The sequence below is a fragment of the Lepidochelys kempii genome, chromosome 5, assembly GCF_965140285.1.
Source record: "Lepidochelys kempii isolate rLepKem1 chromosome 5, rLepKem1.hap1, whole genome shotgun sequence".
Classification (NCBI taxonomy): domain Eukaryota; kingdom Metazoa; phylum Chordata; order Testudines; family Cheloniidae; genus Lepidochelys; species Lepidochelys kempii.
In genome coordinates, this window is record NC_136384.1 from 79,611,821 (window position 1) to 79,628,419 (window position 16,599).

At 40.3% G+C, this 16,599-nt stretch overlaps 1 protein-coding gene across 3 annotated transcripts in view; it reads right to left on the minus strand.

Moving 5' to 3' along the window:
• Positions 1-16,599, minus strand: part of ZNF608 (zinc finger protein 608) — a 106,599-nt gene that overhangs the window by 9,797 nt on the left and 80,203 nt on the right. For all 3 annotated transcript variants that reach the window (XM_073344840.2, XM_073344838.2, XM_073344841.2), the window contains exon 4: positions 444-531. In XM_073344840.2, coding sequence (XP_073200941.1) covers positions 444-531 — 88 coding nt within the window. The remainder of the gene's footprint in view (positions 1-443; positions 532-16,599) is intronic.

The window sequence follows — 16,599 nt, forward strand, 5'->3', positions numbered from 1 at the left end:
AACAGATACTAAAACATCACCACCAGACACCATCAGCTGTTTCAACCATGAACTGATATTTCAAATATCAGAACGACACAGCTTTATGTAACAGAATCCTCTTCCAAATATTAATGTCATGAAAGAAAAAACATTTGCTTCAGGAATAATACTGACAGAGAAAAAAAGTAGTTCTTGTATCCAAGAAAATATTTTAAAATAAACTCAATTTCAATTTAATTCCAGAGATATTTTTTCAGTAACACAACAATAGAAAATACAAATTGCCAGCTCAACGTCTGCATTTTGCAGTGTGAAAGAGAGAATTACTCATTCTTCTTCTGAATGGTGTCAATTATATACAGTTGTTCTTTATTTATCTCTATTTGGTTTCTTGCCAAAGATTGGGGGTGGGGGGGTGGGGGGAAGAGTGGAGAAAAAACAGTCCCAGAATGACTGCCTACCTGGGAGGGGCCCAATCATGCTTTGTACAATCCAGCAGGGTCCCGACATAAGTCTTGTTCCGCCATGTAACATTTACCACCAGGACACCTGTAGGAGGAAGAGAAACAAAATATTATCACAGTTACAACTTTTTTTAAAAAACGAACAGAGCCCCATTCTTATTTGCTTTCAAAAGCTGTGGTCTACACTCTTCCTCTTTTCTGGTTTCAGGGACCTCAAGTTAAAACCCACAGGAAAGAGTGTGTGTGTGGGTGCGCGCGTGTGTGAGATCAAGATACAGCTGACAGAAGGAAATGGTTTTTGCCATGTCCTGCTGTAAAACGGCAACATTCACCTCTTAATTTTGCTATTACTGCACATAATTGCTTTCATTTGGCAGGCAGCCAGCATAAACTAAGCACCAGTTACCAGTGCTTAAATCAGTAGGTGACTCAGAAGAATGTGCTTTGTTTTCAACAATACTATAGTGGTGATATTATTGATCTGAAATTACAAATATCCAAATCACCACACACACAAGTTTTGTTATATAGGGATATCTACAAACCCTCTAGTTATTATTTGCATTCTCTCTGTCATTGTGAGCCTTCCATTAACCTGGCCTCCAACCTAAATTGAGGCATTTAGGAAGACAAATAATAATAATAATAATAATAATAATAAATAATAATAAACCAATGTGCTGTTTCAATGTTAATGTCTTTATCATTTAAAGCTTTGCTTTAAAAATACTTATGTTAAAATTTAAATAAATCTGCACAATAAATGTGGGCTTAAAATTTTGTTTTATCTGAAAAATCAATGTATTAATAAGTATATACATTAGGGGCTTCTTTTAAAAAAAAATAAATGGAGGGTTTCATTCAAACTCATTCAGCTTTCTCTCAAACACTTTCACAGACAGAGACAATTTATACTTTCATTTTCACAGACAGAGACAATTAATCATGTTTGTTGACCAGTCAACATAATTACCCCTTTAATTCATTAGATACTGTAGATAAACATAAGGTAATATTCTGAATCAGTTATCATTTCTCTTTAGAATGCATGCTGAAAAGATTAATTTCACCTAGGCAGAAGAAGAGGCATGGTGCAAAATGTTAGCAGATTCACAGAAATTCATTCTAAAGAACTAAATATTTAACTAAAACTACACACGCGAATCTCATGGTTTGTATTTCTCTACACTCCCCTTGTTCTAGCTAGCTTTAGCTTTCCTACAATGGAAATAATAATGGCACTGTGCCAAAGACGTTTCTAGCCTGTCTGCTTGCTTTGTGTTACCAGTGTGATTTCTAATTTTACACTAAAACTATCCCACTCTGCAGCACCAATGTAAAGTAAACATGTAACCTCCAGCTTATTTCCTTAGGGACCTTTTAACAGCAGGAAAGTATTTGAAGTGCTGTTAGCTAAAGTACTAGGGAAGAAGGGATTTCCTTGAAAATTCTCAATAGCAGATTTGAAAATTGTTCCCCATATGGTTTTAAGTTGCTATTATTATAAGTTGACAGTAGAATACCATATATTGTGGTAAGATGGTCTAAAGGACAAAAAATAAATCACTCTTCAACCAAGGCTAAAAACAGGCTCCCAGGATATAAAAGATCAGGCTAAAATTCCTATTTAGACAATCAGTATATTAAATTTATTTTTTATCATCTGTGCTTTGATATTAACAAAATGGAATAGCTGGGGACATATATTTTATTCTGACCCCTTTAAAATAAAAAACAAACACCTGACAAAGCTATGGGGGGGAGGGAGTGAAGGTTTTTCCCATCATTTGCTCTCTAGGGCATCGTGTGTGGTGTCAGAGACCTTTCCAGCTGCTTAAAATTCTTCAGCATGTCAGCTATATTTACAACACTGGAATATATTTGTATTGCCAGAAGGTTACTGCATTTTAGCTTTAGATGCAATAGGCTGAATCACTGTGTTTCAAAGTCTCTGATGTAGCACAAATGTATAATTAAAATTGCTTGAAAGGAAACATGAAAGAAACAACAAACCGTCCATTCTTAGAGTAATAAAATTAAAAACGAGAAAAGTCTGCACAGACACTTAACATTTGTCTGCAGTGAAAGGCTTTTGTTATTGCATTCCCCTAAGGGTTTCACGTTTCCAGCAAAAGCAGGCTTTGGATTGGCCAACTCCTACTGCGAGCATTACTATCTGATTGGCTGGGCAGAGCACTGCAGCACAGACCACAAAAAGCAAGTGCCTCGGATAAGTAAGCTTCAAAGGGAAAAAATGATGCAACACCACAGAACAGAGCAGTAAGTGAGAGGGTGACTGACTGAGTGAGAGAGACTGTATATGCAGAAACTGTTTTATCAGGCAGGAATAATCCGAACAATGAGAGAGGCTTGCCTAATGCTTCTTGACTCTGTAAATCAAACACTGGTTTATTTGCACTAACTAGGCTTGTCAATGTGACGAAAGGTTACTGTCTGCTAAACTGCGTTGTGTTTATACACTGAGACTCATGTCATTGAACTGTTTAAGATAGCATTCAAACCTATTCAAAACTGTAAGAACTGAATTTGCTCACAGGAAAACAGGATTAAGAAAAGGATTACTTAAAAAATAAGTTATTAATCATTAATCATCTGTGGCACCGTTTAAGGCAGGGTAAGATTTTATAAATAACGGCCTAAATGAAACTGATACCTCAAAATAGTAAACCATTAGAGGCTCAACTTAAATGTATACCCCAAATTAAAAAACACAGTAAAAGAACTAAAAAAAGAGCCACCGTGGCTTAACAACCATGTAAAAGAAGCAGTGAGAGATAAAAGGCATCTTTTAAAAAGTGGAAGTCAAATCCTAGTGAGGTAAATAGAAAGGAGCATAAACACTACCAAATTAAATGTAAAAATGTAATAAGAAAAGCCCAGAAGGAGTTTGAAGAACTAGCCAAAAACTCAAAAGGTAATAACAAAATATTTTTAAAGTACATCAGAAGCAGGAAGCCTGCTAAACAACCAGTGGGGCCCCTGGATGTTCGAGAGCACTTAAAGACGATAAAGTCATCGCAGAGAAACTAAATGAATTCTTTGCTTCAGTCTTCACGGCTGAGGATGTTAGGGAGATTCCCAAACCTGAGCCATTTTTTGTAGGTGACAAATCTTAGGAATTATCATCACTAGAGGAGGTTTTGGAATTAATTGAGAAACTTAACAGTAACAAGTCACCGGGATCAGATGGCATTCACCCAAGAGCTCTGAAGGAACTCAAATGTGAAATTGCGGAACTATTAACTATGGTTTGTAACCTGTCCTTTAAATCAGCTACTGTACCCAATGACTGGAAGATAGCTAATGTAACACCAATATTTAAAGAAGTGCTCTAGTCTAGAGGTGATCCTGGCAATTACAGACCGGTAAGTCTAAACATCAGTACCAATCAAATTAGTTGAGACAATAGCAAAGAATAAAATTGTCAGACACACAGAAGAACATAAATTGTTGCGCAAAAATCAACATGGTTTCTGCAAAGGGAGATCATGTCTTACTGATCTATTAGAGTTCTTTGAGGGGGTCAACAAACATGTGGACAAGAGGGATCCAGTGGACATAGTGTACTTAGATTTTCAGAAAGCCTTTGACAAGGTCCCTCACCAAAGGCTCTTATGTAAATTAAGTTGTCATGGGATAAGAGGGAAGATCCTTTCATGGATTGAGAACTGGACAAAAGACAGGGAACAAAGGGTAGGAATAAATGGTAAATATTCAGAATGGAGAGGGGTAACTAGTGGTGTTCCCCAAGGGTCAGTCCTAGGACCAATCCTATCCAACTTATTCATAAATGATCTGGAGAAAGGGGTAAACAGTGAGGTGGCAAAGTTTGCAGATGATACTAAACTGCTCAAGATAGTTAAGACCAAAGCAGACTGTGAAGAACTTCAAAAAGATCTCACAAAACTAAGTGATTGGGCAACAAAATGGCAAATGAAATTTAATGTGGATAAATGTAAAGTAATGCACATCGGAAAAAAATAACGCCAACCAAACATACAATATGATGGGGGCTAATTTAGCTACAACTAAACAGGAGAAGGATCTTGGAGTCATCGTGGATAGTTCTCTGAAGACGTCCATGCAGTGTGTAGCAGCAGTCAAAAAAGCAAACGGGATGTTAGGATTCATTAAAAAAGGGATAGAGAATAAAACGGAGAATATCTTATTGCCCTTATATAAATCCATAGTACGCCCACATCTTGAATACTGCGTACAGATGTGGTCCCCTCATCTCAAAAAAGATATACTGGAATTAGAAATGGTTCAAAAATGATTAGGGGTTTGGGACGGGTCCCATATGAGGGGAGATTAAAGAGGCTAGGCCTTTTCAGCTTGGAAAAGAGGAGACTAAGTGGGGATATGACAGAAGTATATAAAATCATAAGTGGTGTGGAGAAAGTGAATAAGGAAAAGTTATTTACTTGTTCCCATAATATAAGAACTAGGGGCCAGCAAAAGAAATTAATGGGTAGCAGGTTAAAAACAAATAAAAGGAAGTTCTTCACTCAGTGCACAGTGGAACTCCTTGCCTGAGGAGGTTGTGAAGGCTAGGACTATAACAGAGTTTAAAAGAGAAATGAATAAATTCATGGAGGTTAAGTCCATTAATGGCTATCAGCCAGGATGGGTAAGGAATGGTGTCCCTAGCCTCTGTCTGTCAGAGGTGGAGATAGATGGCAGGAGAGAGATCACTAGATCATTACCTGTTAGGTTCACTCCCTCTGGGGTACCTGGCATTGGCCACTGTCGGTCGACAGGATACTGGGCTGGATGGACCTTTGGTCTGTATGGCTATTCTTATGTTATGTTCTATTCCAATCTGTTATCATTTATAGAAGCTTTAGCTGAGTGGTCAATAAAACCAGAGCAATATTATACTGTGATTGATAAAAAATAAATGAAGGAAGTTTCATCTTCAAGGAGGAGGGGAGAGAGTAGTTATACTCTTTGAAAATCTCATCCATCTACAATGTTCCTCTGCATGAGAGCTTTACAGTTGCAGACAGATATTCCTATATACAAATATCTATTTAGAACTGTGTGTCTGTATTATGTCCATATGTCTTGCATATAAATTCCTGTGTGGATTGCTCTCATATAGGGAAGTGTACATTCAGTCCACATATGCCACTAGAGCCAAATGAGAATGGCAAGTTTTGGCTTTGGGAAAATAAATGGTATAGCATTTTACTCAAGTGCTGAAATCATTTATTTAATGTCCCCCCCCCCCCCCCCCCACTCTCCTGCTGGAGAAGATCACCTTAAGTGATCACTCTGGTTACAGTGTGTATGGTAACACCCATTGTTTCATGTTCTCTATGTATATAAATCTCCCCACCGTATTTTCCACTGCATGCATCCGATGAAGTGAAGCTCACAAAAGCTTCTGCTCAAATAAATTTGTTAGTCTCTAAGGTTCCACAAGTACTCCTTTTCTTTTTATTTAATATTTTGCGATCCCTGGACCTACTCAAGTGAATGGGCAAAAACTTAAAAGAAGGAAGAAAGTGCCAGTGAAGATATATGATGACAATTAATGATTGGTCACTGGAAATTTGGTTTCTGCAAATTAGAAGCTCCAAACTAAATGTCAACTCTACATTTCTGAACCATGGAGATACATTAAAATTATTTCAGTGGTAATGTTAATACTTTCATCTCATTTTATTCTAACGACCATAACCCTGAGAGTGGAAATCATAGATCTTCCCCATCTTTAAATTCTATTATGCTATCTAGCCCATCTCTCTCTGCTACTACAGAATTGTTCCCTAACGTAGATTTTCAGTATGTTGTCCAGTTTTGTTCTAAATGTACAAAGCAACTGGGCTTCTACGTCTTCTCTTGGGAGATTATGCCAAAGCATTAGAATGCTCTCTGTATTTTCCTAATATTCTGTCTACATTTAACCTTAGTTAAATTCATTTTGTTACTTCTTGTTAAAACCACATGTATCGTCCTCAACGATTCGTCTCCCTCTTTGGTGTTTATATACTTGTATTCCATTATATTTCCCTGTATTTAATAATGTTAAATGTATGTAGTTTTTATATTGTGTATATATAGAGTATATGCATGTTACATTTTAAAAAAAGAAGCAGCACAGAGACAGGCATCAGAAGTAGCCACAAGCACAGAATAACTGAAATCAATAAGAAATTCAATCATTCACATGACCTTCCAGTATAAGAAAGTCAATACTGTATATTTAAAAAAATAATTGTCAAGCAAATAGGAGTAAATTCTTTCCTTATAAATCAGTTCTACTAATATCCTACTCATTTTTGTTGGTCATTTCTACGGCATCAATCCTTAACTTTAAGCATGTGTATAGTTCCATTTCAATGGGATTGCTCACATGTTTAAGTTAATGATGTGCTTAATTTTTTTGCTGGAATTGGGTCTAAACTTCCTTCTAAATTTGCCAATATCTTTTTGGTAACAACATGCCCAGAATGAAACAGAATGATCTAGGTCACCTCAGAGACATCTGTAGAAAGGAAGCCTTCACTCTCTATTCTTTAAGAAAAGTTATGGAAGAGGATGAATTCTCATTCCTTCATGTACAGAATACAGAATCTCTTTAGCCACAGGCAAGTTCTCTAAGAACGTGCTGTGAAGGAAGCACTTTTAATCAACTAAAATTATAACAGACATGCTTTGAGAGAACAGAAGCAACATGGGATTTTAGGAATGCCTCATAAAGAGACACAACTGGAAGGCCCACTGCAGCAGAGCTCTGGAAGATGAAAATGGAGGTGATCAAAATACTGGATAGCTGGAAAAAAATGACTTGTTGAATCCAGTTAAGATGTACTATTATAATTGGTTCCTTTAGTCCAAATCTTTATCCTGGCACATAACTCAAGTAACAAAGCTACATAACTGGGAATTCGCTGGGGATTGAGGGGGAAGGGATCTTCTTGCCAGGTTTCAGAAGCATTACACGGCCAGTAGCTTCTAATCTTGCTGCATCTGAATCCACATGGAGTGTACCTGCAGATTCACTGGCCCTTCCCTGACCTCACCCACAAAACTCCCCTATATGCTGAGGTGTTGAGAGCACATGTGCTTTAGTGGTTACAGACTCTTGTGTGGTTCTTCACATCCTGACAGATGCTTCTTCCTGTTCAGAAGAAACTCAATTGACGGAGATGAAAAAAAATGTCTGTGTGCACATCTCATGAGTCATAGCACTACTACAAATTATGCCACTCTGTCTTCACTAGCTTTCCATCCACAATTCCCAGACAGGACAAACCATTTCTCTGATAATACACAGCAAAAGCATTCACAGACTCTTAGAGGTGTGGCACAATATCTCACCTTAGGTGGGTGCCAAGGTATAGGAAACAGCTGTAAAAAATAATTACCTCCCTTTCCATAACTGTTGTTCTTTGAGATGTGTTGCACATGTCCATTTCACTATAGGTGTGTGCATGCCTCGTGCACAGTTGTCGGAGATTTATACCCCAGCAGTACCTGTCAGGACACCATGAGTGCTCTCTGGTGCCTTGCACCATTGCAAGCATATATAAAGGGCTCTGCTGCCCCTGAACCCACTCAGTTCCTTCCTACCAGAAAGACTCCAATAGAGAGGGGAAGGAGGATAGGTTGTGGAATGGACACATGCAACACATCTTTAAGAACCACAGTTACATAAAGGTAGGTAACTATTTTTAGTTCTTCAAGTGATAGCACTTGTCCATTCCACTGTAGATGACTCACAAGCAGTTCGAATTGGAGATGGGCGAGAAGTCTATTTGAACAGGGATTGCAGCACGTCGTGTCCAAATCTGGCATCCTCTCTAGATTAATGTGAGATGTCATAGTGAAAGGGAAATGTATGGACTGATGACCAGGTTGCCACCCAACAAATGTCCAGTATGGGTACACAAGCCAGAAAGGCTATGGAAGTTGCCTGTAACCTGGTTGAATGAGCCACCACTTTGGCTAATATTGCACCTCAGGGTAATCAGTAGCTCAAATGCATATAGCTGGAAATCCAGGAAGAGATCATCTGGGTGGATACTGCCTGGCCCTTTACTCTGTCTGAAACAGCAATGAAGAGCTGAGACAAAGACTTAAAAGGCCTAGTCTGATCCAAGTAAAAAAACCAAGGCTCTTCTAGCATCTGGAGTATGGAACTTTTCTTTTCCTTTATTTAAATGAAGCTTTGGAAAGAAAATCAGTAAATCAACGGCTTGATTAATGTGAAAATCGGAAACCATTTAATTTTGGGTGAGGTCGAAGGAAAACAGTGCCCCTAAAGAAAATTAGTTCCATCAGAGTCCATTTGGTGGCTAAGTGCTAACCCTTGTTTCCAAAACAAAAAATAGTCCGAGATATAGCAAACTGGTGCCTGAGCTGAGGGGATGTCTCTTAAAAAGGAACAAATGGATAATCTCTTCCATTTAATAGAATATCAGGGTTGGAAGGGACCCCAGAAGGTCATCTAGTCCAACCCCCTGCTCGAAGCAGGACCAATTCCCAGTTAAATCATCCCAGCCAGGGCTTTGTCAAGCCTGACCTTAAAAACCTCTAAGGAAGGAGATTCTACCACCTCCCTAGGTAACGCATTCCAGTGTTTCACCACCCTCTTAGTGAAAAAGTTTTTCCTAATATCCAATCTAAACCTCCCCCACTGCAACTTGAGCAAGATAAATAACTTTAGCAAGATAAATAGACCCAGTTGAAAGCTTCCTACTATTTAGAAGAATTTTCTGCATCCCCTTAGAGAAAAACTCATTCTGAGGTTGTCAGCCATGAAGCTTCCACAGAGTCAGGAGGAGGTCCTGAAGATTGGAATGAAGGAGACAGCTGTGGAGGTTTGACGGATAGAGCTAGTAGAATTGAAAACGAATGCTGATAGGGCCATGCTGGGACTATTAGAATAAGGTAAGCAGACTATTTCTTGACTTTGGATATAACTTTGGGAAGGAGTGGAACTGGAGGGAAAGCATCCAGCAGACCTTCTGACCAGGGTAGGAGGAAAGCATCTGTCAGTGAACCTGGGCTGTGATCCCCTTGCGAACAAAAACGATAACATTTTTTGTTTGCTATTGTTGCAAACAGGTCCACTTGGGAAGTTCCTCACCACTGGAAAATGGATGTAAACACATCTGGATAAAGAGACCACTTGTGGTGACCTGTGAACGACCTGATTAGGTGGTCTACTGAAGTGTTTTGAACTCCCAGAAGATAAACAGCTCTCAGGTTGATGGGACTGGTGATGCATAAATCCCAGAGGGGGATCACCTCTTGGCATAACTTTATCAAAGGTGTCCCCCTTGTTTGTTTACACTGATCATGGCTGCTATGTTGTTGAGTACCAACAAATTTTGCCCCTTTATATGCGGAAGGAACTCCACACAAGTTAAACAGATGGCCCAAAGCTCCCTTGATATTCATATGGACACAGATACTGAGGCGACCAAAGGCCATGAGTCTGAAGGGGACTGAAGGGACCCCCCCCAACCTAGATCTAATGCATCTGTGACTAGAGTGAGTGACTCTTCTTGAAAGTAAAAAGGTATCTTCCTCACAAAAATGTGCAAGTTCTAACCACCAGTCCCGGGAGGATAAAACTTGTGCAGGTACTTGAACCATATGATGATGGGCCACTGAGTACACCAAGGCCAGCCAACCATGTTGTTCTCTGGGTTGTAGCCTGGCATGCTACACAACACAAGTGCATGCCGCCATCATGTGTCCTAGAATTTTGAGACAATTCCAAACTAAAGTGAGAGGGTGCACTTTTAGATCTACAGCAGTGATGCGCATTGTTTGGAACCTCTGTTCTAGCAGCAAGGCCCCAGCCTTTGTAGAGTCCAGAGCTGCCCTAATAAATTCTGTTCTTTGAAAGGCATGAGGATAGATTTCTTTGTATTGATTAGGAGCTCCAGAGAGTGTCAAAAGTGGACTGAATAGTGGTTAGGGTTGAAGAGTACCTAAGACCTGGTGCAGCCTCTTAGCCAATCATCCAAGTAGGGGAACACATGAACACCCAACTTTTGCAGGAATGCCACTACTACAGCCATGCGTTTTTGTTGGATCATATTAAAGAAGTTCTGTATTAAAATCACAAATGAGTTTGATTCCCCATTAGTTTAAATTCTAGGGTATTACTAACTAAGAGGTCTCTTGGTTTTTGGTACTGTTTCTCTCCCTCTATGTGTGAAACTTGCAAGCTGCTAATTGCATTAGTACATTCTAAGACAGAGTCTGTTCTCAAAGCAATTCACGCAGAGAGACTCAAAGCAATACTCTAACAACAGAAACAGCACCCAGAGACTCCCCACCCTTTTGTTGTATTAACAATTGTGATTAAAATAGAGATAGAGGATGTATGTGGATGGATGCTTGGTGTGGATAATAACTGAATGATCAGGGAGGTGCCAGCCTAAGAATCCAGTGTCCATCGGCTGAAGAAGGCGTCAAGTGGAAATAACCAGAGGACCCCCCCGGAGGGCAGACTGGAATCCACCCAACAGCCTCAAGAATGGGAGAACCAAAGAACAAGATAACATCTTGGAGCCGTCAGAAATGTGCTATCTGCTGATTGATTCAGCAACAGCATGATGAAGCAATTCCCATAGACTGGCATAGGAAGAAATTCCTATAAAAATAGACTCTAAAAAGTGAGAACTTTGGGGTCTGATTCTGCAAACCAACTTCCAGGAGCATCAGATGAGCATCTGACAAGGCCCTGCTCCCTCCTCATGTCCAGGCCACTTGGCCAGTGGCTTGGCATGAGCAACTCTAAGGCTGGTAACTACGGTAACAACCTTGCAGAACCTGTGTGTGTGTTTGTATGAATGAATGTGTGAATAAATATGAGACTGAATGGAATGTTATAACTATAACTAACTGCTTACTATGATTCTTTCTGTATTCACAATAAATGTGGTATTTTGCCTTTTTCCCTTTAATAAGATCCTGCTGGTTTTTATTTTATTGGTATAACATTTTGTGACTAAGCTAGGGGATGCTGACAAGTCGAAAAGCAATACTGCAGTTTGGTTGTGGGATCTGTTGACCATGAATCTGAGAAACTTTCTGTCAATCTCCATGTGAAAAGAAAAGGAGTACTTGTGGCACCTTAGAGACTAACAAATGGTGGGAGGAGGTATTGTTTCATATTCTCTGTGTATATATAAAGTCTGCTGCAGTTTCCACGGTATGCATCCGATGAAATGAGCTGTAGCTCACGAAAGCTCATGCTCAAATAAATTGGTTAGTCTCTAAGGTGCCACAAGTACTCCTTTTCTTTTTGCGAATACAGACTAACACGGCTGTTACTCTGAAACCTGTCATGTGAAAAGAAGCATCCCTTTAAGCTAAGAGCAACGTACTAGTCCCCAGGATTGAAGGAAGAGATAATAGACACTAGAGTAATCATACAGCCTTTTGTTTTCATTGTTTAGCTGCCTTAGATCTAAAATAGGCCTCAGAGCGCTGCGACATGAAGGACTGAAACCATTGGGACTGCTGTAGGAGGAACAGCTTTCTTTTTGTTGTCGGTGTATAGATCTCCAGAGACTTAAGGGTCTCCCTTGAATCCTTAAGACTATGAAGCCTCTCATTTGTTGTATTGGAAAAGAGAAAGGGACCTTCAAATGGGAGGGCTTGGATGGTTTGTTGCTCCTCTGGGGGAAGACCTGATGATTGCAGCCAAGATGAACATCACATAATGATGGCGAAAGCCATTGCTTGAGCCACAGAGTCCGTTGCATCCCAGCTCACTTGCAATGATATTTTGACAATTAATTTCCCCATCTCCCCCACAGCACTGAACTCCTGCTTTGCCTCATCAGGGAGCTTGTCTTTGAACTTCACGATACTATCCCACAGGCTGAAATCGTAGAGACCTAGCAGAGACTCTGAGTTCACGATCCTCAACTATAAAATTCCTCTGGAATAAAACTTTCTGCTTTATCAAATGGGTCCACCTTGTTTGTTTACACAGACCATTGCTGCTATGTTGTCTATGAATACCGACAAATTTTGCCCCTTGATACGCGCAAGGAACTCCACCCAAGCTAAACAGATGGTCCAATGCTCCCTTGATATTTATATGGAGACACAGATCCTAAGGAAACCAAAGTCTAGCTTTTTTTGCTTCTTTTCTTTTCAGGGTAGAGGCCCGGTATCTCTGTCTCTCTTTATGTTAGCAGCAGCAACTACCAGGGAGCCTGGATGTGGGTGGTTATAGAAGTGCTCAAATCCCTTTTCCATCCTTTTAGCAGTTGGAGGCAGGGAAGATGGGGTTTGCCATAAAACCTTGATAGGTTCCAGCTTAGCTTCATTAATAGGGACAGCTATCCTAGACCAGTGTTTCTCAAACTTTTGTATTGGTGACCCCTTTCACACAGCAAACCAATGAATACGACCCACCCTTATAAATTAAAAATACTTTTTTTTAAATTTAACACTATTATAAATGCTGGAGGCAAAGCGGGGTTCGGGGGTGGAGGCTAACAGCTCACAACCCCCCATTTAATAACCTTGTGACCCCCTGAGAGGTCATGACCCCCAGTTTGAGAACCCCTGCCCTAGACAGTCCTGCAAAGGCTAAAATATCCATGGGCCTGTGTGACCCTTGCTGCACCTCTTCTGGGTGGAAATACAGAGCTGCAGCCACCTCCTCAACAAGTATTGATGAGCTCTGAAATCATCAGGAGAGGGAAAAACAGACTCAGTCACTACCACCTCATCAGGCCATGAAGAAGCAGCAGCAACAGCTAAGGGTTGTTGAGGGGGTCCCTACTCCAGTTACTCCACAGGAGAGTCCCAAGCACACTGTCCGACACCAGTCCTGGGGGGAAGGAAGATGTTTACCTTGCTGCAGATGGTCCCTGTGTCTAGCCAATATTGAAGGGTGGAAAGGGAGCGGAGAGGCTCTAGAATGTGGAGGGAAGCCCAAAAGAGCCACTGATACAGAGGCAGAACCCAGCTATGTGCAGGCCATTGGCTCATACAGTGCTGAAGCTGTGGCTGGTACCACAATGGGAAGGCACCCACCTCAGAGTCTGATAAGGATTCCACTTTCTCAGACCACAGACCAGCTCCAAGTCTGAAGATGGGGGTACCAACAAGATCATTGCTGGCTTCCCTCTAAATGGAGCCCCACGTAGAGGAGCCACAACTGTAGAGGCCACTGGTACCAAACAGTGCTCTGGGGCTGGAGCTGGGACTCCAGAAGCATATGCTTCCAATACCAGTAATGGGTAAGATTCCTGAACAGCAGGGGAAGCTGGCACTGACAGGTTATGCAACTCTCTGGCTACCACAAAAGTCAGAATTGTAGATGGCACTGAAAAGGGCTCCTGAGTCTGCAGTACCGAAAGATATGCCAGTCTTTTAGGGATTGATCTCCTTGGACAATTATGGTCCTCCAGATTCAGCAATCCCTCCTGTCTTATGAACTGTGTCAGGAGGTGACACTTCTTTGAGTGTACCTTGGAGTCCTTGCCTCCATTCGGTCCCTTCACCGTAGAATTTGAAGGCCGTGGTACAGAGTCTTTGGTGTCTTTTCTTAGGTACCGGCAACAAGGATCTGCCTCTGGACTCAGAAAAGGAGGAGCACTCCTAACTGAGTCAGATGTGCTCAGTACCCGTTCTGAACAGGAAGGTTCTGACAGCAGGCGAAGTGCAGACTTCAATAGCAAGTACTTGAGTCTGGCAACCCTGTCCTTTTTCTATTGGGGTTTGAACCCCCTACAAATGTGACATTTGTTACTCACACGCACCTCTCACAGACACTCAAGGCAGCTGGGGTGTGGGTCGCTCACTGACAAATTTATTACATGGCTGACAGGCCTTGAAGTCAGGAGAATGAGGCATTAGTCTGGTATAGACCCCAGTATCCAAACAGGAACCCAACTCTAGAAAATTACTATTCCAAACTTATTCTTATCTCTAAATATGTACAAACACACTACACTAGACTAAAAACTAACTCTACAGGTACCATATACACTATTAGAGAGAAGATTTACAGACACAAAGATCAGCACTCCAACAGTCATCACTGGCAGTAGGAAGGAACTGAGTGGGTCAGGGCAGCATGGCCCCTCATACCTGCGTGCAGTGGCGAAAAGCGCCAGAGGGCACTCATACCGCCCCATCAGGTACTGCTTAGGGGAAAATGTCTGACAAACGTGCACAAGACAGGTGCGCACACCTTCAGCGGAATGGACACGTGCAATCACTCAAAGGAGGAGGATTATTTTTTCTGTTCATTACACTACCCCTCTTCAGTCCATTTCTTTAGCATTATTTCAACAGGAGGCACAACTGGAAAATATTTTGAGGAAATCAGGGATATGATGCTATCTGCACATTGGCATTTCTTCCACAAGGAAGGACAAAACAGCTCAAAATAACCAAGGAAAATTAATGTTCTATTCAAGGAGGGAGAAAAACTAAGGAATTTATAATGCAATTTTATCACAAAATATTTAGAGTATAAGTTTCTCTCTTCAGGGAACTTGTCCTTTAAAAGTAGGTAGTTATAAAGTGCCTAGCACATTTTTGATGCAGTCGTATCAAAATAATAATAAATATGATTAGGTTAAATAAAAATAACTCTTCCAAACTAGTGTAGTAGACTACTAATTCCATGTTGGTTTAAGTATTAGGATTTGAGCGCAGTTTATAAATTATGTATATAATAGCAAACAACATATCCCAAAAATAGGAGCATATATCCCCTTTACAATTTGGATATATCATTCTATATTCAAGTTAACAAAGGCATTCACAATTAGGATACTTCTGTAACAAGTGATATCCTGCACACCAAGCTGTGTCAAGCACCCAGAAATCAAAACAGCCAAGTGTAAGGAACAATCTTTTTCAATATTTCAGAAGTTGACACTCCTGCTGCTGTAGATTTCCTTTTTTATTGCAAAGTGGACACAAGTAACCAGTTCTCTAAGAAAGAAAATAAATGTATTACACCTTTGGATTCTCAAAAACAATCCAATAGAACGAGACAGGATCATGTTACCTAAGATAGTCAATATTTTTTTGCACCAACATCCATTGACCAGTTAGTCAATAGCTCAGTCAAGGTCTTACAAATAGGCCTTAATGTAAGTGTAAGAGATGCCAAAGAATAGTTAGGGGCTGTCCCAAAGACCAATGAATTCTATGTGATCCTTTCCGTTGACTTTGGGGGGCTCTGGATCAGGCTCTTAGCAGTGGCAGAAGATCCTATATGAGAGACATTTATTCTCAGTTCACACTTTGAGGACCTTTCATTGCTCTTCAGCTTCACAGCCACATTGTAGGATGTGATAATTATGGCAAAAATGAAGCTAAACCAGTTGCGAAAACAGAATATACATAAATATCCCCAAGGACACAACAGGGTGTTCCCAAAAACATTTTGGGATAGTATTACTCAGTTTAGTGCATATGAAGGGTAGAAACTGTAAGCAGGTACTGGCGTTTTGTTATTGGATGAAAGAATGACATGAAAAGTGAAAATTTAAAATACAGTCCTCAGCAAGTTTAAAGAAGAAGTATTTTGTATGTTTTCGTGATGTTTTCATGAACCCACTTTTCTTTTCCTTCCTTCTTTTCACTCATTGGATACCAAATAGCAGGCCTGAAATTCATTGGCTACTGAATATAAATCTAGATAATAAGGTATGTAACACAATTTTGGTGGGGGAAAAGTCTATATTATTTCAGCAGTGATTTAAAAACAAAATCAGTAAAAGTAAATATCATAGCAGTGCTATATATGCTAAGCATTACAATACATATAACTCTAAATTCTTTCTTAGTGTTAACTACACTGTATACAACTTAGGAGACCGGTTGTGACATTAGTAAAAGAGAGAAAGCATAAATACTGTCTACACTGTTCACCACAAGGATCTCAGCTGGGCACTGGGGATCGCCAAGGTAAGGGTGGCAGTAGGGAGGGAGTAATTCTTCTCCCCCAGACTTTAGATTAGGAATGGGGCCACCTCAAGCCTAATGCTCTGAGTAGCTTCAGAAACCCTTGTAGTCACCCCAACAGCCCTGCAGCTGAAAGAACTAGACAATACATGTAAGATTACGATAATACATTATTTGCTTTCATAGTTCTGTTACTAAATCATAATAATAAACT